The sequence below is a fragment of the Gopherus evgoodei genome, chromosome 6 (assembly GCF_007399415.2).
Source record: "Gopherus evgoodei ecotype Sinaloan lineage chromosome 6, rGopEvg1_v1.p, whole genome shotgun sequence".
NCBI lineage: Eukaryota > Metazoa > Chordata > Testudines > Testudinidae > Gopherus > Gopherus evgoodei.
This window is the reverse complement of record NC_044327.1, coordinates 30315461-30337332: the sequence shown is the minus strand read 5'-3', so window position 1 is coordinate 30337332 and position 21872 is coordinate 30315461. Positions and strand designations below refer to the sequence as shown.

Genomic DNA, 21872 nt, shown 5'->3' with positions numbered 1-21872 from the left:
TTGCTCTGCTATCCAATGACATCCAGTGGCTGAGAGTTTGAGGCTGATGGTTGGGTCTCCTTAGTGCTGCATGCACACCTGACAGGCAGCTGTTAAACTGAGCGAAGGCAAGCTTGGGGAGTCACAATCTATGCATAAATGATAGGGGTATCTTGGCAGAAGGTGCGAAAGAAGCTCTGACCCCTTACCCTGAACCCCCTGTTTCCAAATGAAATGCACAGTGCAGCTAGCATCTTAACTACACTACACTCTTGCTACTGGCTGCCAAGAGGCTCAAAAAATCCACCTTCACTTTTCAGTCAGAAGAGGCAGAAGTGGACGTGAGAGACAGAGAGACACAGAGACACAGAGAGCGAAAGAGGGCAAGAGACTTGACTTTAAGAGACTCCTGCACTGACAACTCCATGCAGTTCGGAACAAGAACGGCAACAACTGAATCTGGTTTCATGGGGACATGGCAGAACGCTGACACTAACCTCTTATTCAGAATGTCCCAACAGGTATGTGGTTTTTTTTTTTCATTGATATTAAAACATGGTATTTAGTGCTCTTATTCCTTTATTTTCTTTCCACATTTTATTTTTTTTTAAATTTATCACTGCATAGTTAGCCTCTGAACTGTCATAACTATGTCATTGGAATGTGCATGGTTACTTCATTGCTTCCCTAAGGTCTCCTTTTTGAAAAGATTTTAAAGCTTGAAGTAAAAGCAAGGCATTTGTTTTAAAGTTTCCAAACAGAGCTTTGCTTATGGTAAGACTGGTTTCTTTCTTTGTTTGCCTTGGTTTTGTTTCATTCTCTCCCCCCCACCCCTTCCCTATAAATAAAAGTATCTGCTGTCCCAGCAAAAGTCCTTTAATTCTTCCAGAGTACGTAAGCCCCCAAATCAAACTGATACTAAATTTAGGGGGCCCCTTAGAGCAGCTTAATTGACTTCATGTGGCAGAAAACAGCTTTATTCAGACTTAAGGAGTGGAGAGCAGTTGTGCTGGAATTGCTGCCAGCACAGCGCTGAGGGTCGTTAGAGGAGACAGTTTCAGTTGTCGGGTCTCTCTCTCACACTCTCACACACACACACACTGTTTCTGCGGAGCTGTGCCTTGGCGTCCTCCCCAGAGTTGCTCCTTCACCGGGGGCCGCGTTTAAGGCAGCTTGGTATGCTGGTTCTGACGGGAAAGCTAAAATGTTACTGCAAGGCCAGTAATAACTGATAATTAATCACAGGAGCCAGCATTTCTGTACCATGCACTTGGTGATACGCGCCCTGTGTGCTGTAGCTCCTCTTGCACAATTACTTGGCTCTTCTGGGTAAAAAAAGGAAAAAAAGAGAAACTTTCATCTTGGACTCTGCTCAAGCAGGGGAGGGAAGTTCAAACTGAAGCTTTTTAACAGGGTGCCTCCCTTTCCAGAGATGAATTGACTTTTTAAAAAGTAGTTTCCAGTTATGGTCCCACACTGAGTAATAGTAACTAAAGGACTTCCTTATCCAAAAGAGGAGTTATTAAATGGTGTGCTTTTTAGCAAGACTTTTATAATGCAGGAAATGAGATGAGTAAGCTCCTATTTACCTAAAAAGCATTGTATTGTACAAAAAGGGAGAAGGTAGTGTCATTAGGTTTTTCTTTGTATAGCTTATAGTAAGAAAATAATCATGAATATTAGTCATAAAAGAACATTTTTGAGAAAACCAGAACCTGACAGTGGAAATAGTAATCTATAGCAGTTGTCTAGGGAAGAGTTTTTAAGCAGCATTGCTTAGGCAGGATGAATGTATTTGAGTAAGGTATATTTTGATATATCCTGTAGAGGGACCCTGATTACTGCTGATCAGTAAGCTGGTATAGAAATGTAATCAACATAAGATGAATAAGCAAGTCTTCTTGTGTCCGACGTCCCATTCTTGAAAGTAAAAATTTCATGTCCTAGTGGAGATGGACATTTCATATGTACTGTGTGCCACTAAGCATATGACTGCTGCTGCACATGTTATATGGGGTATATGCATATATACTTGATGTATCACACATTAGTTTTTATTGATATTCAGCAATAGAATGTAAAGCATTTATATAACTTATGTGTTGTATTTTTTGTTCAGTAGTGAGGTTAAATGTTTGGGCTTGTAGGCTAGGTTCTTTCCCCTTCAGCTACGAAAGAGTTAACATAACTGGATCCAGATAACGATCAATTGATAAATAGCTATTGAACCACATAGATAGTGTTAGATTGCATGTTTCATATTAGACCTATTCCAAACAGATTTAGATCTACATAGTCTCAGGAGTGCTAGAAAATATTCAACATGAACAACAGAAGAAAACAAAACTGAATGAAGGACAGTATTGAAGATGCAAAGAATTTGACACAACTAGTTGATAGGCAAGGCAAAAGTGGCACATAAATGAGGCTGTTACATTTTTGATAATGTATTAATTATGCTAACACTTGAGAATGTTAAATGCCTTCTGTGCATTGCTGGACATATGTATGGTCCTGTTTATATTCTTCATGGAGTGGAGGGGGAAGAAATGTAGCGTATGACTAAATGCATGACAGATGCTGCATCAGTGTGAAACCTTTCACTGGAATACACACAGTAGCTTTGTAAAGGTGGTAATGTTGAACAGATTTAAAAAAAAAAGTCTTTACTTCACTTGTGTGTTCAAGCATTGTATTCATAATTTTGTTATAAGATGTTTTTGTTGTTTGTTATCATGAACTAAAACACATTCAGTTCACACTCATTTTTCACCAAGCTTTTAGGAGGGGGTGAGTTATTAGTAATGCTTTAATCCCCCTCTTAAAGGATAACATTTTATCATCTTTCTGATTCATTAAAGTTCTTGGATCAGCTTGTGCAGACTGTTAGCACAAACTCTGTCAAGTGCAGCTGCAGATGTGTCTCAGTGTCAATGTTCTTTTCTCTTTTTAACACTAAAATCTTGAGTATCACATCTATCTTGTTTTTCATCCATTATAAGATTACTTAATTTTTAGCATCCATCTTTTGAAAATATAGGTATTTCACCTTTCATGCCTAGGCTTTGAGATACATTTTTGTTTGCAGTACAAATTATATTTCGTTACCAGATGCACTTCACTCGCAAGAGAAAGTTTACCATAGGTTTGAATGAAATGTTTAGTGAAAGTTTTGCAGATATACGTAGTAAAAGTAGAGGTGGTATTATATGTTCTAAATAAAATACTGTGCTTTGTGCAAATTTTTTAACCTCTTCTCTCCCCAGTCCCCCAAACTCCCACCTTTGTAAGTCAGTCTCTAGCAGGTTCTAGTACAAAAACTAGAGCGGAACAACAAGAGTGATTTTTAAAAACACATATGCAGTTTTTCTGGGAAAGCTACATATTTGCATGCTCCAGGAATACAGAACTTTTTCTCAACAGCTACAGCAAAACCTTGTAGTAGGACACTGCGAGGAAGTGTATTGTGAAAATGTCCGAGTGTTTAGATTTGATCATACAGATTTAGGTATCAGTAGGTATAGGAGTCTTGTGTTTGCATTCCTCCTTTGATGAACGAGTTTGATTCTGTTTATGTGACAGTCTGCTCTGGCGCAGGAAAATCAGACATCACATTCCAGAGCAAACTTATATTTTGTTGGGCTGGGCAAGACTGCGAAACACAATTTCTAAATGACCTACTAGAAGTTTAAAACATGGCCATTTGACTGACTTGTTCTGCCTATGCATCTTTTTTTCAATATAAAAATATGGTTCTCTTAAAAGGATCGTCCCGTTCTGTGTACAGAAGAATAGCTGATAACCTCAAAGGGCATAAATCTTAACTTTTTAAAAGTTCTTCTTTGGGTCACTTTGATCAGTGACAGGTCGAGAATGGCCAGAAACCTTTAGTTTCCCTTCCCTGCTCATCTGGTTGAGTCCAGGGCACACACTGCCCATTTTAGTCTGGCAAGAGGTTGTTAACAACAGAAAAGGAGGCCTGGTTTTGATTGATTAAAAAAAAGCAGGCTTTTCTGATTTTCTGCTTTCATAAATGTTTTGTGCATTTGTCAGAATAAGAAATGTCATTTTTCTTCATCCAGTTACCTTAAGGGCTGTAATGTTCTAAAATACTTTAAAGTCATTTCTGAAATGAGAACATAAGAGAAATGGCTGTAACCCACAGTGACACAAAATGCCAGAGACATTTACCTTTGTATTAAAAAGGAAGAATGTTTAACTTATTTCATATAAAAGGAAGAAACCTTTTCCTGAAGTTCCCCCCCCCAAGAGTGAAAAGGAGTATATTATTGTTATAAATGGGTCTGTGCATCGTTGTATAGTAATTTAGGATTCATTCAATGATGTAACAAAATTAACAACATAATTTCATTGTGTAACTGTATCTTATTAAGAAGCAACTGTCTGACATTCTCTTACAGTTGCTTTATTTAACTTCATGCAAATATTATTAGTAGTGACATTTTTCTATTGTACATTAGATTCTCTTATTAGCATGATGTGTTAGTTATCACCAGAGAAATCACTTCAGATAGGTGAGGAGCAGACCAAGAAAACTATCCATTAAATGAATGACTTTTATTAATATAGAAGCATCTACTAAAACCAAGATATGATATAGTAGATTTTTTTCCTCGCATAAAATCTTGCTTTTCCAGTGAAAGTGCTAAATAATGCTTATTATTGAAATACACATTAATATTATAGTGAAATTGTCTCCAATATGCAGTGCCTATTGTGAGTTGTACTAGTGCTCTGCAATCTGACAGTTTCTCAAATTAATGTAAACATAGACACACAAACTTTTATCGAATTGGTATTTAAAAAGAAAAATGTGGCTATGACTACATATGTATTGAAGGTAATCTGCTATTTGAATACTTTAGATTTGCTGGGGAAAAGGGATGTGTGCAATTTTATCACACATAAAATGCTTGACTATTTTACTTTAACCCTCAAGGATTTTTTTTAATCTACCTATATATACAGAGATGATTAACTTGATATGACCACACACTATAAATTGCATACATAGATTTACTGTTCACACTTTTTGGGGAGATCAACGCTTGCTAGCACAATTGGCTGTTAACTATACTACGCTGGCTGATAAATGACAAAAACTATTGCTTACAATAGTTATTTGGTGTATTTTTTTTTAACCATTTTAAAGATCAGTTTACCACAATAGTTTCTTCTGTATATGAATAAGTATCTCTGTGCTGATACGAATTGCATATACTTTGTTTGTTGCATCAAAATCTCTCTCAGGTTACATTATCTTTTTCAGATATTTGTTTTAATTTTGTAATTTTTAACAATAAATTATGGTTCATCATTCTAGCATTTCATATTATATTAACAAATAAATGATGATGATATACTCAGTTTTTATATACTCAAGAATAGAAACACTAGAAGATACAGTGCGTGATATAAACTGAACTTGTGTGTACTGTACACCATCATATGCATGCATGTAGGTAGGTAAACAGAATTGTGTGTGGGACACAGTTTAAAAAAACAACAATAGTGATCTCTTTCTATTCTTGTTTTCATTATTTGCAGGCTAACTTACCTGTAGTTGAATAACTGTGGTATATTTTTTGCAAATGTGTGTGTTTTAGATGTTTTATTTGATTATATTGATTAGCTTGGAATACCATTCATCATATATTTGTTTAACCTTGTAGAATTTTTGTATACACACAACTACACAAAGCCAACATAATGCATATTTGGAAGCCTGTATGCTGTATGTATTGTACATTACATATTTATATATAATGTTTTCAAATGTATACTGTGGGTGTATTTTAGCAGTTACTTATTCATGCATAGATTTATGGGGTTTTGATTGATATAGTGACGGGACAGATTTGGGATAGTAAAACAGCAGAGTCTCCTACTCCTGTGTCAGGGTTAAGAGCCAAGGCAAATCTTCCCTAACTAATTAGATGCTGACTAAAGCATCTCCAAGAAGTTGGGGCAAAAGTGAATGGGTCACAGCTGAGACAAGATTGCAAGGACTGTAGTGATAGTGAAAGCATTCACGTTTTCCAGGTCATTGTGACACAGGGTGTTGATTACAAAGGAACACTCTGTACGCTGATAGAGAACTGCCGTCATAAACTACAATCAGAAACAAAAGCTTTGGAGTTTTACTCTCTTACTAGAAATACTCAGCATGTATGCTGTGTGTCACTTTCTTTTTGCAGTTGTTTTCTCACACAATAGTGTTTGTTGCTTTTGTAGAAAGGTTTTTCCTGTAGTCTAATGGCTCTTCATAGTTTAGAAAAAATTCCAAACTTGGGGCTCCAACTATAGCCAAGAGGTGGTAAATCACCTGGCCTCAAGAAAAAGGATGAAACAGACAGGTGGAGAGAGGCAGAATTCCGTTGTTGTTTTCCCTTGATCTTTCTCCTTAGAAAGAGAATCACTATAGCGATGTTATGCTGCAGTTCAAAAAGCTGTCATTCCAAAATCCAACATATATGTTAAAAGCTTTTTTTTTTTTTTTTTTTTTTTTTTTACCCTAGTACATTAATGGTTGAGTTTTTTTTAAAGAAGCTTTATTCTGTTTTTGTTCACAGTTTTTCTGAGCGGCAGGATGGGATCCTTAGCTGCACGGCATTCTTCCCAAGTAACATCCAAAATAATAGCCATGCCCCAGTCTGTGGGCAGGCATCTACTGCATTATTTCTGTTCAATATCAGTTCATATACTGCGCTCACCACGGTGATATCTGATTGCCTCTTTTCCCCTGTTGACATATTTGAAGATTGTTTGTTTGTTTTCTGTATGATTTCACTTTTTTGACAGTAAAGGAAATGGTGCAAGTTGTAGTGGATGTCACATAACATTCTGCCACAGAGAGGCAGTCTCCATCGGTGGGTGGGGCATCTAGGAACTGCTTGATTCATCTTGTTGCTTTGTTGCCAGCAACATACTGTTGATGCCATTCTCATTCTGTTGAAAAGCTGCTGCCTTTCCATCCTCAACCACTGTTGTCTATCCATATACTTGTGGAAAGGGAGAAAAGGATGTCACCTGTGACTTCTAGGGCACTGGAGTTATGAAGGGAAAATGATATGATTGTCGACAAGATTCTTCATAAAAGAATGCAGAGGACAGTAAGGTTTCTTGTCAAATGAATAATGCTAATTTAGGGAAGGCTAGATGGGAAGTGAGGAAATGCACATAGTGACTGTCATTAAAAGTGAAATTTACCATCATCAACCAAAGGTAAATTTAGTGTGGCATTTGAGGTGTTTCTTATTTAAATATGGTGAATACCACAAATACCTCAGTAAAGGCAAATGCTGTGATGTGTCTATCTACTCATTTATAATGTGCCCCTTATAGTAGAATTTGAGTGGTGTGGTAAATGCCTCTGGATTTTAATGACCACCACTGTGTCTGATGTTGGGGGGATAAAAGCTATGACCACCCCCCTCCTACCCACAATAATTTTGACCAGCTCAGTTTAACCTAAAACAATCTGCTGAGGAAGTTATTTATTAATTTAAAATTATTTTAACCATAGGCCAATAACTTTCTCTCAAAGTTTCAGAGAACAGAGTGAATTAATTGATTCTGAATATGTGTATTTCCTTTCTTAACTTTCTAGCTTTTTCCTAAAGAGCACACCACCTCTGGAATGGAACACTTCTAACTTCATATAATTTAAATAAGAATGACGTATAGATGATAAATCCAACATCTGAACAGTACTAATAAGAGTAAAACGCTATCTAAAGGGCTATATCCTCACCCTCATTCAAACCTGTACTTACCATTGATGTCAGCTTAAGTCTCCATTATGCATCAAGGGCAATGTATAGTTTAATAATAATAGAATCACCAGTGCCAGCAGTTTAGTTTTCTGAGTGGGAGTTGTGACTAGGGGTCCAATCCTGTAAACCTGTGTGTTGAAACTTGTCTGAAGTTAATCTGCGGATGGCTCTTAAAGTAGGGCCTTTCTGATGTAGAAAAAGAAAAATATCTTTTTGTTCCTAGCGTTTGTATGTTTTGATCTTGTCTTGTGTTCAGATATACACACCAAACAAACAAATAAAAACCTTAGAAAAGTAGATGTGTAATGCTTTCTGAATGAAATCTGACACCAGGTGAGTATCTCCCAGCTCTCCTTCACTGTTAAAGAACCTAGTCAGGTTTGAGTTTTTGAGGGAATCTGGGCCTATATATGATTTTGTATATAAGCCACAGGGAGATCAGTATTACACAATATCCACTAGAAACCAGACAAAACTTGATTGAGTCCACTCAGTTTCCCTTTTGAAGTTTTGAATTTGAACCAGAAACCCTCAAAATGAGACTTTGGAATGGGCGCTATCATGAAAGGTGATAACGTAAAATTGGACAGGAAAAGCTAGCAGGAACGCCTGCCGACTGAAATCGTCATGTTTTGCATAGTTCTAAGAGTGATCCCCACCCAAAAAACTGGTATCTCCATTAAGTTTTCCAGATGATATCCAGTTTTGGCTTGTTTAAAAGTTCTGAGTTCTTTCTTGCTTCTGCATTAACAACTCAGAGATATGAACATCAATTTTTTTACACAAGGATTGATTTCCCTTTAGCATATTCAATACCCTGTATGTACACACTGTGTACAGCCCTATGGACTCTGCTGCTGTTTTCTTGCTGCTTTCTCGGGGACAGCTTTTGAGATCATGTTGCATCTGTGTAAGGAAGATGGTAAAATGTCCCTTTATGAGAGAGGACTAATTTATTTCTATCTCACCCATCCTTTCCCTATTTATCTGTTGCTCTCTTACATAAAATTTATACAGATCTGCTGTTTAGAAGTAATAGAAACTATACAACCTTGGTGCTAAATTACTGTGGGGAAAGAGATGAGGGAGAGGAGATGTCATTTCTAGAGGTATTTAGGTGCTAACATGCAGAGAGTCCGGTGTTTTGCCATGTAAGTGTGCCTGTGAGTGAAGGCATGATAAAAATGTGTGATCAGATGCCGTGGCTTATCATAGGAGGGTGCTGAAAGGCAGCTCAATTTGATCTCTACTTTGTAGAAGGAAGAATCTAGCTTTAGCAAAGTGTTGCTATTATTACTATTGAAAATTAAAAAAACAAACAAACAAACCCAGCCTATCTTTTTACAGTTAGACTGTCAAAAACATGAGCGTTCATTTTCATTGTGAAAACATTAAAAACAAGGAAGAAGGTAAAATGTAATGAAAGGGTTGATTAAAAAGAGATTTGTTTGCCATAACCTTGTAGGCAGCAAATAACAGACTTGGGCATCAGTGAGTTTGTTCAAAAAAATAATTTAAAATGCAAACCTGATGACGTGTGTGCCGACTGAATTCTTAATTGATAGTACATGTACTGAGTGGCAGCTGTTTTGAGTTGCAATAAATCTCTCTACAAGATCAGTTTATATGACAGACACCTTTAAAACAGTTGGGAAAGTGGAAGGCATGGGGAAAAGGTATCTTCAGAAATGGTACCTGCTGTATTTTAAATAGGAGGTGTGGGTTTTTCAGCATGATTGAGGTTTAAGTGGCTGTTTTTTCTCCAGAGAATTTATTAAAGACATTTGATAAGAACATCTGAACTAGATGTTGGTGTGTGTTGGGGACGGGGTGGGGAGAGGGGGATCACAAATTAATGAAGACTATACATGGAAAGAAATAATTATTCCAGCTGGTTTTATATAATAAAACTACTATTAAAACAGGAGACTCCATTAGCAAGACTTTAATTATATATTTTTTTGGATTTCCAAATAAATATTATAGACTATTAAAAGCATAATACTTAAAATTAGTCAAAGTGGCTGTTGTTGCCCTAATAAGGCATAAATAAAAAGATGTACTCACCGTTCTACCTTGCAATAAATGCCCTACAGCGGTTGACATTGCTGGAATGCCTCCTGCAGCTGGTGGCATATGACTGTCATTTGCAGGCAGGATATACAGAGAGTTTAAACAATGGGGGCATTCATGAAAGTGTTCCTCATCTGCGACTCCTGCAAGCTCTCATTTTATTGACCCTGTCAGAATTTAACTGGGAGCCTTCAAATTATGTGTTGCTTTATCTAATATTAGTTTTTCTTTTAAATTAGAAATCATGTTGGGAAGGGGGTTGGGGGAATCAGGTAAGGGAAAGAAAAATAGCTTAACTCTCAGGTTTATTGTTTTATAAACCACTGAAAGAACACGAGCTGTATGAGAGCTTGTTCATTTGTGCTGCTTTAGATTGTGAGAATTCTAATATTCTCTTCCTTTTGCAGGAATAAACGGTGCTTTATTTAGTTTTCTGTAACTCTCCAAGTCTTAAAGCCCCTTTGCTTAATCACTATATGTCTTGAACCTAAGGTTGCCCTTGGTGCCTAAGCAGATTATAGTTGATTCTAAATATCTGATTTATAAAACACTTTAGTCTTTGACTACATGTTTATCAGGGTACAATGTTCTCTAGACAGAGCAGAAACAAAGATAGTTAATCATCGAACTTTGATGTGCCCTGGTGCAAAACTCCATAAAGAAGTACCTTGACACTTAGGGGCTTTATGATGTGCCACAAATTACTCCATAATCTGGGAAGGGTAGATAACTAAATATTTTTTATATCAGATTGGTTACATTTTGTGTTTAGTTGTATTATAGCAAAACCTCTCCCCAAAAAATCAAGCAGAGGAGCATCGACATCTGGGAGAGGGCCAGTTTCAGTAGCAGACTCAGGGTGTCAAAACCCAGGCTTCATGCAAGTAGGCATGCTTCAAGAATAATGCTCTCATCATAGTGAGTCGTTGTGTTCTTTTTAATAGACTCCTCCTTGTCCATCAGACGATCAGTTTTAACACTGGTGTTCAGTCCAGAAAAAGAGAGACTGAGCAGATTGATGAGATTATCATAATGAAAATAAAATATTAGTCTGTGGATATCAGGCACTCCATATTACTTCAGCAAAAGTCACAATTTTCATATGATTTCTAGATTTCTTACTGAAATACAACAAGGTATCATCTGTCTGTCTGTTTGTTTGCAGATGGTGATGGTGCCCATCACTTCAGTGTTTGATTTTATTTCATTTATATAATTTTTTAATAAAAAGAAACCCAGAAAATGTATAAGTGAAGAGTTGTTTAGCAGCACAATAAATACCGTCTTTGTATTAAGAAATTTCTGTGATTGTATAGTTGACTTTCTGTCTCATGACGTGGACATTCCTACTTCAACGATCTGTCTACTCTTCCTCCCTCCTCACACCCCGACCACCAATGCCGAAGACACATTAAATAATTTTTAACACTCTTCCAGTAAAAAGAAGCTGTATAGAATAAAACTAACCATTTTGCAGAATTTCATAATACATCATAGGCTCCTTTGCAAGGTGTCTGTTTTCATCATAGGAGTAAACAACAAGGTTAAAAGAGAACTGGAAACACTGTTAGATTAATTCTCTTGCAAATAAGCCTTCCCCTTCCTCCCCAATAACTCTCTGAGAAAGGTATTTTTAAAAAGTGTGTATACCCTTCTTTAGGTTTTTAAAATTTCAGCAAAAAGAGCTGTGATATAGAAATAGTACTTGGCAGATGTAAGATAAAACAGCAGCAGCTTAGAAATGTTAACAAATGTAAGACCTCTTAGTCAAAGAGTGTGAATTTACACTGCAAGCAAAATGAAATCCTCCAAACTTTTGTTACAGAGGAATCATGTCATTGTTTTTACAGGAATTTGAGGCATTAAAATTCAAATGAAACTGCTACTTTTGTTTTTCAGCAGAAATTTTTCTTTTAAAGGAGCTAGTCCCATTAGTTCCTCCTTAGCTTAATCACTGAAGGAGACAAGTAAAAGGTCAGACTTAGAGTATGACAAGAGCACTGTAAATAAAGACAACAATAAAAAGTGGTTTGTGAACTTCCTACTCCATCAAACTACCTGACAGTCTAGTTAAAGGAATATCTTTTTACTAAGCTCTCTCCTCTCTTAGAGGGGAGAATAGTCAAACATTCATTTCACTAGCCATGCTCCCGTTCAGATCAAAGGAAGTACTTTGGGAGGAGAATTGGTCTAAGGGCCCAGTTCTACAGTCCTTATTCAGACAGGATGCCTGTTGAAGTCATTCTGGCTGCTGGTACCTTATGGCAGATACTCCTACCTAGTAAAGGTGTAGCAGAAGTATCCAGCAAAAGGAAAAAGAACTATAAATGTCTCTCTTTTTTTCCCCTTTTGCTTTTGAGGTATTTTATTCATCTTTGAATAACGGAATATTTGCATAATCATCACCTTTAAAATCTGAGTTTTAAAAAAATTTAGTTATGTGAAAGAACAAGAGAAACTTGGTATCATAATTTGATTTTTTAATGTTTGCTGGGCTTTTTAAAAATTTATCTGACTGATGACTCCCTGAATTTTTTCACTTTGGAAGAAAACTTGATTCATATATAAATACATGTATATGTACATTTATATATTAGTCATGTACTTGAGTAATGAAACATATTTAAAATCCAGTGGAAGTAAATATGTTGTTTAAGTGCTAAAATAGATTTGAACAATGGTACCTGAAAAATAAAAGCTACAGGCAGCATTTATGTATCTTTTATGTGAAACTTCCTTCGACACGAAACACATACTTTTCCATATCCACTTTTTGCTTTGTTCCAATGCCTGAAAATACAAAAATCAGATATATAAATGTACCTGTGATTCATTATGGGTGCAATATTGTACCTGCAAATTTAGAAGCCATTAAAAAAAATCTGTATATGGGAATAAACAGTATAATCCTTTGATTATCAGTTTTAATAAGCAAATAAATTTTTTAATTGGACTGTGTGCACGCGCGCACGTGTGTTTTAAATCATTTAAACAAATGAAATGATGGGAATAGTATGGAATTGCAAAATCAGGATCTATTCCTAATTGTTCTCCTCTACTGCCCCCTACCTCTTCCAAAGTTCAGGTGTGTTCAGATGTGGCATTTTGATTCTACGCAATCACTAACATATGCATTTTTCTACATCCACCAACTGTGAAAAGAAAACCAAGTAAATGTTACATTAGGGAAGTAGGAGAGGAGAGGTGGGTGCAGATAGCAGCTGGAGCCTGATATGTGTTTTCTCTTCTGTGGCACCATTTTGTTGTTGATGTGGGAATGTAGCAAAACAGTGGCTGCAGCTGCTTCGCTAAATGAGGATCCACAAAACTTCCAGCTGTGAACGTATGATTCATCCTTCCCTGCACAAAAAATATTTCCTTATATCCCATTATGTCCCATATTTGATTTTTATCACACAACTGTTACCTGACTAAATCTCATCCACATGCTCTTTATCCATCCTGTAAACCTTTTTTTCTGCTTTCAATTAGACTCACAATACTCCCGCATCCTCTATGCAGAAATTCCACATTAAAATAATACTGCATCCTCATAAATAATTTTTTAACGAATCAAGTACATGAATAATGTATCTTATTAACCAGCCTAACATAGATTCTGTACAAATCTACAGAAAATCCAACTAGTCCATTCATGACCTGTTTATCTTCAATTTAATCGGGTAATCCCCAAACTGATATTTCTTTCATTCAGAGTGATCTGAACTTTTGGATATTCACATCATAAAAATGAGTAAATAAAATAAAATTAACTGTAAAACATTTTCTTTGGTATTCGTAATAGTAATCATTACAAGTATCTATTGGGAAGAATTTCTCCCCATCAGAGTTTGACATACTTTATAAAAAAAAAAAAAAGGTTTAAGAATTCAAGACATTAATATAATTCTATAATATAATATAATATAGTTCTTTTATCCCTTTCCTGTTTAGACCTGGATTAAGGGTGCCACCATTGATGATATCACTAACATCTGCATCAGTGTAAGTAGTTCAGGGAATGTATTTAAGATCCTGTTCACACAATGGTGGCTGCAACCACTTTTAATACTGACTTTTTTTTGTAGAGCTTTAACCCTGGTGGCTGAATTGTGCTATACATACCTTCTTTAGTTAGGTGGCTCTAATACAGCTCTCAGAAACATGATCCGTGCCTGTCTTAGTTGGGTAAGTGGGGCTGCTGGCTAGCTCCATTTTATTCACAGTATTCTTAAAGCTTTAGATGTTAGAGATGTTTGAGTGTTTGAGCAAAACACAGAAACCCAAATGTGAGACAGTCACTGGCTTGCTGGATGGCCATACACAAGTCATTTCATCTCATTGCCTCCATTTTTTCACATGATAATTAATTTGGCTATTAAAGAGCTACATTTTCTTATTATTGGCTTTTGCAGGTTAATGCTTTTTAATTCCAATGCAGACTTAAAAATGTCATGTTTGAAACTGAAAAGTTAACTTTTAGATGATTAAGTTGCTGTATATATAGCGTGGGAATGCCATTATTTCCATAACAATTGTGATATCACAGTTGTCCATGTAGAGGATTGTGGTTTCATTGAATGAAGAAGAGATGTGCCATGTGTGAGAGAGGTTTCCAATAGTAACTTGCAGAGCAAATATTTATATTTCTCTCTCTCAAAACCCCCCCCAAACATCTAGGTTGTGCAGAATTAGGTTTCTGATGTTGTCTATTGTGTTAAAGGGGGCGTGTAAAGAACTAGTCTGCTCATAATTGAAATTCTTCAGGCAAATCAGATATCAACGTTTTTCAACAGAACAGGTAATTAATTAGTTTGTATTTTAAATTGAAGGTCATTGTGTTATTGATTTCTGTGGGAACAAAACGAAAAAAATCTTGTTAAAATGATGGGTAAACTGGGGCCTAGGTGCTTTTAGGTGATATCTGGGGTATCATTGAGTTGAACCACTAGTTAGTGTCAAATTCCAATCAGAATGCAGATATCTGTAGTATAAACGTACCAAGGTGTTGGTTTATTTCCAAAACTATAAAGAAGAGTTTAACTGGAGAAAAGACCAGAGATTAACAGTTTGTTTTACAGTTAACTCAGGTATTTTCAAATCAAGTGACTGGTGCTGCTTGAAACGAAGCATCTGTAAAGTGTGTCAGTATGACGTTGGTATGCCATGTACAAGAAGTTCAGTGTCAACACAGCTGTGACTTACCACTTTTAGAAACCTCTCAGCTAGGAATTAGATAAAATACCTTTAATTTGGGCAAGGGGTGGGGGGGAGAGCAGGGAGGGGAATACCATCTTAGATGCTATTAATTTTCACAAAATAACATTTGTGTGCTTTGCCTCGCCAGATAGTCTACAGTGCTTTTTCCTCATTTCACATGCCAAGCTGTTTTTACATTATCATTTCCTTCTCGGCTATGTTTATCTTTTCTGAAAATGGTGAAATGTAAGCTATTCCAGACTGGGTGGGTGGCACACATTTGCACAGTACCTTTTAAAACACAGAGCGAGCATTTTATTTGGGTTTTGCAAACCACTGAGAGAACTCGATGCAGCTGCTCTCATTGCATCAAAGTGATGCATGTAAAAATCTCACTTTCTATTCTAAATAAGCCTGTTGAGTCAGATATTTCCTGGCTGACATTTTTTGCAAAGGAGGAACAGTGGCACTGGGCATATACATTAATCCTTAGTGTTCCATCAAACCACTTCACTCTTTTATGAGCTTGTAAGAGTGCCCATCCTTAGCAAAATATCAAGTTAAAACGTGATTTTCAAATTACTTACTTGTCTTTAATCCAAAGGCAACTTTTAATTTGCTCTTTTACTGTAGGCAGTTGGTAAAGCAGTAGTTGAGCAGTGAGTAGTTCTTTTGACCCATTTTTGCTGTCACCTCTACTTCTCATTCCCAGTTAGATCCAATAGTGGAACAAGGATTGTGTGTTTAAAGTCTAAAGTTGATGATTCAGTGGTCAGGCAGATGGTGCATGCATTAACCCTACACCGGCCAGAACTAAGCTGAAAAAAATTGAGATTTCCTTTTAAGTGTGTGTAAAGTGCAACTCGTTAACAATCCTATATCTTCCCTCATTTTTACCCTATTGATGGCCTCAATAATAAACAGCAAAGGTGGACAGGTAAGGGTAAAGAGCTCACATCACACGATACCCGTTTCTTTTGTGTAATGAAAATATTGAACCGAGATATGTGATATTGTTGTGTGGGTTGTATTTCGCACGATCCTAGGGCCTTACCCTGCAAGGCACAGAGTGCCTTCCACCAATTGCACTTAGCACTTCACAGAACCGTGCCTCTCAAGTTTAGTGAATTAAAACCATGTTGTGTTTGAGGATCAAGTGACCCTTCAGTTTCCAGGCCTTATGACAGTTAATAACCCTTCCGTTAACTATGCCGTGAATATCACAGATGGAGCTTGACAGACCAGTCAGCATCTCAAAGGTCACCACAAAGCTATTAGTTAGATCACAGTGCCCTTTGTTTCCCAGTGATGAGTCTGCTACTGTAGCTGTTAACTGGATAAATTTAAAATAAGTTACTTTCTGAGTATGTAAAGATTAAAACACCCCCCACCCCTCCACACACACCCTAAAACCAGTCTTTCAAAACAAGCACTACTAATTCTGGGTCTTTTTAAGTATGTTGCAAAGGTGTTTGAATGTTTAGCAATCCGCTGGTACAACTATGATAGATGATTGCTTGTCCATTCTGTGCAGCTTTGTTTCAGTACAAAGATATAACCAGGGGAAAATGACTTGAATTTGACCTTTTTTTTTTTTTTTTAATTGCTGTTAGAGGTGGGGTTATTTATTTATTTATTTCATTTTTGTAAGCTGCTCTCAACTACTAGGAAACACGGGCATTCCAAATGCTTCTCAGCTCAAAGTTCTATCCCCCGTTCCTGTTGTGTAACTTAAAGATACTTAAATATCTAAAGGATGTTTAAAAGGAGCCCAGAAAAAAAAAAGCCTTTAAAATATACTGTTTATAAGTTGCTTTATTAAAATATTTACAGCAGCAGCCACAGAAAGTTGTATACACTTAAATATGCCCACAAAAACAGCAAGTAACCATGGCTTTTCCGTTTGTGGTAAATGTATTTTATCAATGTATTTTACAAAAGTAAAATGTTCTCACTGTGTTGCCTTGTGACTAACTGCTAGCACTTGTTCATTTAATTACTTGCATGTAACTTTGCAAGGACAGGTTCAAGTAGACATGAGTTGCAGATAGTCCAGGCTATTTGGTGTTAGTTTTAGACAAAGGCCACACTTCCTGAAGGAGGTTCACTTACGCTGTTAATATAGCCCTAATAATTCTTGTTTAAACTCCTTGTGCAATACCAGAATATTTTTTTAACTTGCTTATTCAGAATGTATAGCATATTATTTACTTTCTCTCTCTCACTGATAAAGTTGGTTAAAACCATAGGGTAATGCAGAACATAGCTGTTTGCAAGTTATTGTCTAGTAATTTGTGCATTTTTAGCAATTACATTATTTAATATGAAATATTGAGGGTTTTTTAAATTTTGTTTTGGGGATGGTCTATCAATTTAAGAATATAAAATATTGTGCTCTCCTATTCTCTGCTCTACATTTATTATCTCTGATGTCAGTTGATACTCCAGTAATTCATATCACTTTCATTTGCCTTCCTGTTTGTTGCAATACAGATTGTATTCTCTCACCAATATGTGCTCATTCAGGGAAGAATAGACCTCCATAGAGAAATCTAATCAGTGGTCAAATAATAAGACTTGAACATAAGAGCAAAATTTCCATGGATAAAACAGTTTCCCAGCTATTTTAAAAAAAAAAACAACAACCCCAGAATAAAACTCATTGTAATATCCATTATTTCCTAACATGATCCGGTAACATTATTCTGTAGCATACGTTCCTTTTCACACAGAGAAACATGCTGTTGAAAGGATTTCTACATTAAAAAAAACAGTCTGAAATGAAAACAAAACATTAATTCTTCTGGTTCATCCACTTTCAAAACATTTTTTAACTTTTATAATGCAGGCAAAGTCCATGTTAATTAGCCCGTGCAATTTAACGCAGGAATGGAGGAAGATATTAGAAGTCAATCTGACAAGTTGCTGCGCAACTCAGTTAATTCTCTTGATCTTCTTACTGTTGCCAATTCCCCCCCCCCCCCCAAAAAAAAATTAAAAGACCACGTTTCAGGAGTATCAAGAAAACGTTTGATTCATTTTTTGCATGCTCAGTCTTCACGGAACTATTTGCACCAGCATTTCTTAATCTTTTTCTTCCCCTCTGCCACACAGCTGTCACTAGTACAGGAAAAGGACTGGGGGAGGGAGGCAGGAGGGAGCCTTGCTAAAATCGTGTCACGTAGCACTAATTCATCTGCTCTCATTAGAGTGAGCGAGGGACAGCAGTGATGGCCAAGAGCTGCACTCCACACATGACACACGAACAGTTTGGGGAATAGAAAATTGCTTTCTCAGGAAGCCTAGCCAATTAAGGACTTGACCATATTGAATGTCAAGTGTTAATTTAGGTTTTTCTTCATTTTCCCAGTAGTAATGTGGGTCCTGTGATGAGCAAATACATGTCAAGTAAAAGTTGATTGCATGAAGGGTCTGGGTATTATATGTCACTGACAAGTCACAAATGTACTCTAGTCTTTTAACCCCTTAGGTGAGTCCAGGAGGGGGGTAAGGGAGAAGGATTAACTGTACTATAATAAGAACATATAGCTTATGTTAGGGAGAAGCTTGGATAGGCCAGACAGAAATAGAAATTCATACAAGAGATTAGGACAGGAATCTCCTGCAATCAGTGCACAAATGTGGTGCTTTTTTGCGGTTATAATTAATAAACAAAACAAAACACAAAACAGCCCCTCCCCCCTTTACACACACTTGAGGATTCTTTAGTGTTTTAAGCATCCCTGTTCATGTTCTATCCTTAATAATGTTGCATGGGGAGGAGGGGGTTATACTGCTGGGAACAGGAAATATTCCTATGTTATCTGTTTTGAAAGAAATAAACCAATGGGAAATGGAGGTGCTTGGCATTTCTGGATTTGGCCCATTTTGAGTGTCTACAGAAATACAAATTGTAAAGGGCTAGGACTTTCTTTTTTGCATTGGGTGAAAGAAGAGCAGTAACAGCAGGGACATCATAAAACACTCAATTGAAAACAGTTTATATTCTATCCTATGTGTTTCTCCAGCTTAATTTCTTAGTGATTAGAAGCCCATAGAAAGTCCACCTTCTTTTATTTTATGTTGTATCTTCCCACAGTGTAGAAGGAAGATTTCAGTTTATCTAAGTGAGGTAGCATTTACTTTTACTAGATGTGGATACTTACATCTGTAGCATCTCATTTCCATTCATCAGCATGTTATTTACATATGAATGTTCTGAAAATAAGAGTGTCTGTTTCTGTTGCAATTGTATAATTGGCAATAAATAAATATCCCACAATGAAATAGGCATTACTGTGTGATACCAACATAGTAAAATGGAGCTGGCAAATCTGCAAATGTTTAAAAAGTTGTCAACACCCCTTTAATTTCATTTAAAATCATACCATCCAATTTATGTCAGTAGATTTTCCTGTTGGTTGTAAAAACAAAACAAATACAATAACCCATGAACAGTGCACATTGAAGTTGGTCAGCAAACATAGTGACACAGTAATAAATGTGACTTAAAAATCCCTGTTTCCAGTTTTAAATATTTCCCAAACACTGGTAGAGATGGTGCTCCTCTGCATCAGGACTGAGGCACATAGGCACTGTCCGTGTTCTGTGGGCAAGCAGAGGACCTCGTTCTCTAAGGGTGATATCTCTGATATCTTTCATGAGTACAGAAATGGTTAGATGAGAGGATGGGAAAGACTTCTTAAATTTTAAACCAAACATATTTTCTGGGAAAAAGTAATTTAGGCTTACATTAGTGTTTTCTGATCAAATTTCAGCTTTATTTATAAACAAGAAAAAAAATCAACAGTGCTATCTGTATAATTTAAAGTCAACTAGCTTAATGTTAAGAAACAATTCCAAGAATCTGACAATGATGTTTTTGTGTCAGTAACGTTTTCTTATTTTAATTCATCTTGTACATGTGAGAAGTAGTGTATACTATAAACTCTCCTTACATACGACACTGTCTTAAAAACAAAATAAGCTCTTCCCTCACCCCCGCCACCTCCTCTCTGTTCTGTTTTGAAAAGCGGCGTCTGTAGAACTCATCCAGCATTGAGAATGGCATTTTAATTACAGTGTAGACCTCAGCAGCTTCCCTTCTGCTAGGTGTGCTGAGGGACTTTGCTAAGTTTCCTTAAAGTAAATTCTGATGATGGCATCTCTGGTTGCTGATGCAAGTTTTTCCTCCTCTATGGTGTCACTTTTGACGGATGGTACCTAGTGCAATCAGCCACAGCCAAGGCAAGAACTTCCTTGCTGTTCCTACAGCCTGACCAAAGGCCCCCCCTCCCCCAAAAAGAGACACCCTCGCCCCAAAAACAAAAACAAACAAAAAACAATCCCAACTCCAAACAGGACAGGCTTTTTCCGAAGCTTCATTTCCCAATGCTTAAGCTGAAGATGCCTCCCTTTGCACACGTTTTTGATAAATTTAAGAAGTCAAATCACTGACACAGATGGATAATCTGAGTGTATAGGGTGAAGAGTTATAAATTAACACATTATTCCCTCTTAATGTGAAATACTTGAGAATGCATTTTCTCACTCCCCTGACATCTACCCAGTGAGGGCTTGCATTGTACTTTTCAAGTGGCATTGATTTGTTAAAGCGCTGAATTAGCATCTCCGGCCAGCTGCCTGTTCCACTGTTGTGTTGTTGGGTTCATTCTCTCTCTCTCTCTCTCTCTCTCTGTGTCTTGCTTCCCGCTGCCTTGGCCACACACAGGGCTTCAGCCTGCTTACCCCAGCTTTTCCCCTCTGTTATTTTATCTAATCCAGTTAATACACTCACCAAACGTGCCTTGCCGAGCTAAGTAAATTAACATATTTCTCTTTTTTACATAGAGCCCATAATATGCACATATGTATGTGGTGGCTTTGGTTGGATGGAGTGGGAGTGCGGTTGGGGAGCGAGGGGTAGCAAGGATGGATGGCTATGTTTACCCTCCCTGATCTCTGTGAAGATACACATTCTTTTATTTCATTTGCAATGTGCCGAAGTCTTCTGTACAATGGCTGCGTGAAAGGGGAAGGAATGAAGAAAAAGAGGGAATATTAGTCATGTCAAAAAAGATGTTAAAGTGCTATATTAAACTGCATTCTTAGATCTGAATGTTAGTCTCTAGTACTTCCATCAGGTTGCTCATTAATGAATCCAAGAATAGTTTGTGCTTGTGTCATAGTATTTGTTAGCCATGCATTTTTTTATTCCAACTGGAAACTGATAATGACGAGACTTCTTAAAATTTAATCTTCTCCTCCTCCATTTCTCTTTTTGGCTCACTCTTTTAATGTTTTCAGTACAATTTCATACTTTATATATAAGGAAGATTATGTACATGAAATTAACATTACAATTTGTTTAAAACTGCTAATAAAATGGTGGTGTTTTTATTTATGGTTCCTTGGCATAGTGACTTGCAAAGTTTCTGGAGCCTACAAAGGGACTGTGCTGTAAAGTAATATTGAGGGGTGAAATGATGTCCTCTTTATACTCTACATTCATTAATCACGCACTATTTTGAACATTATTTTTCTGTTTCCAATGTTTACTTGTGATAGTTTAATGCTTCAGAAAAAATTTACCTTAGACTATTGTTTAGAAATAGAAAATTTAAGAATACTCAGCAAGAATGCACCTCTTTGCCATTCCTAATATCACAAATCTGTTTTAGATGGGGCCCTTTTGGGTGTTTCTGTGGGTTTTCTTCCATACATAAATATACTGATAGATTAACTCATGCATCACACACAGAATTTGAATGAGTATGAAAACTCAGTTAAACTTAAATAAAAATACACTGGCTTGACATCATAACT

At 36.6% G+C, this 21872-nt stretch overlaps 1 protein-coding gene across 1 annotated transcript in view; it reads left to right on the top strand.

Moving 5' to 3' along the window:
• Positions 1-309: 309 nt before the first annotated feature.
• BNC2 (basonuclin 2) overlaps positions 310-21872 on the top strand; it is a 290775-nt gene continuing 269212 nt past the window's right edge. Inside the window, exon 1 of the mRNA XM_030567533.1 lies at positions 310-500. Within this exon, the coding sequence (XP_030423393.1) occupies positions 405-500 (96 nt within the window). The 5' untranslated portion in view covers positions 310-404. The remainder of the gene's footprint in view (positions 501-21872) is intronic.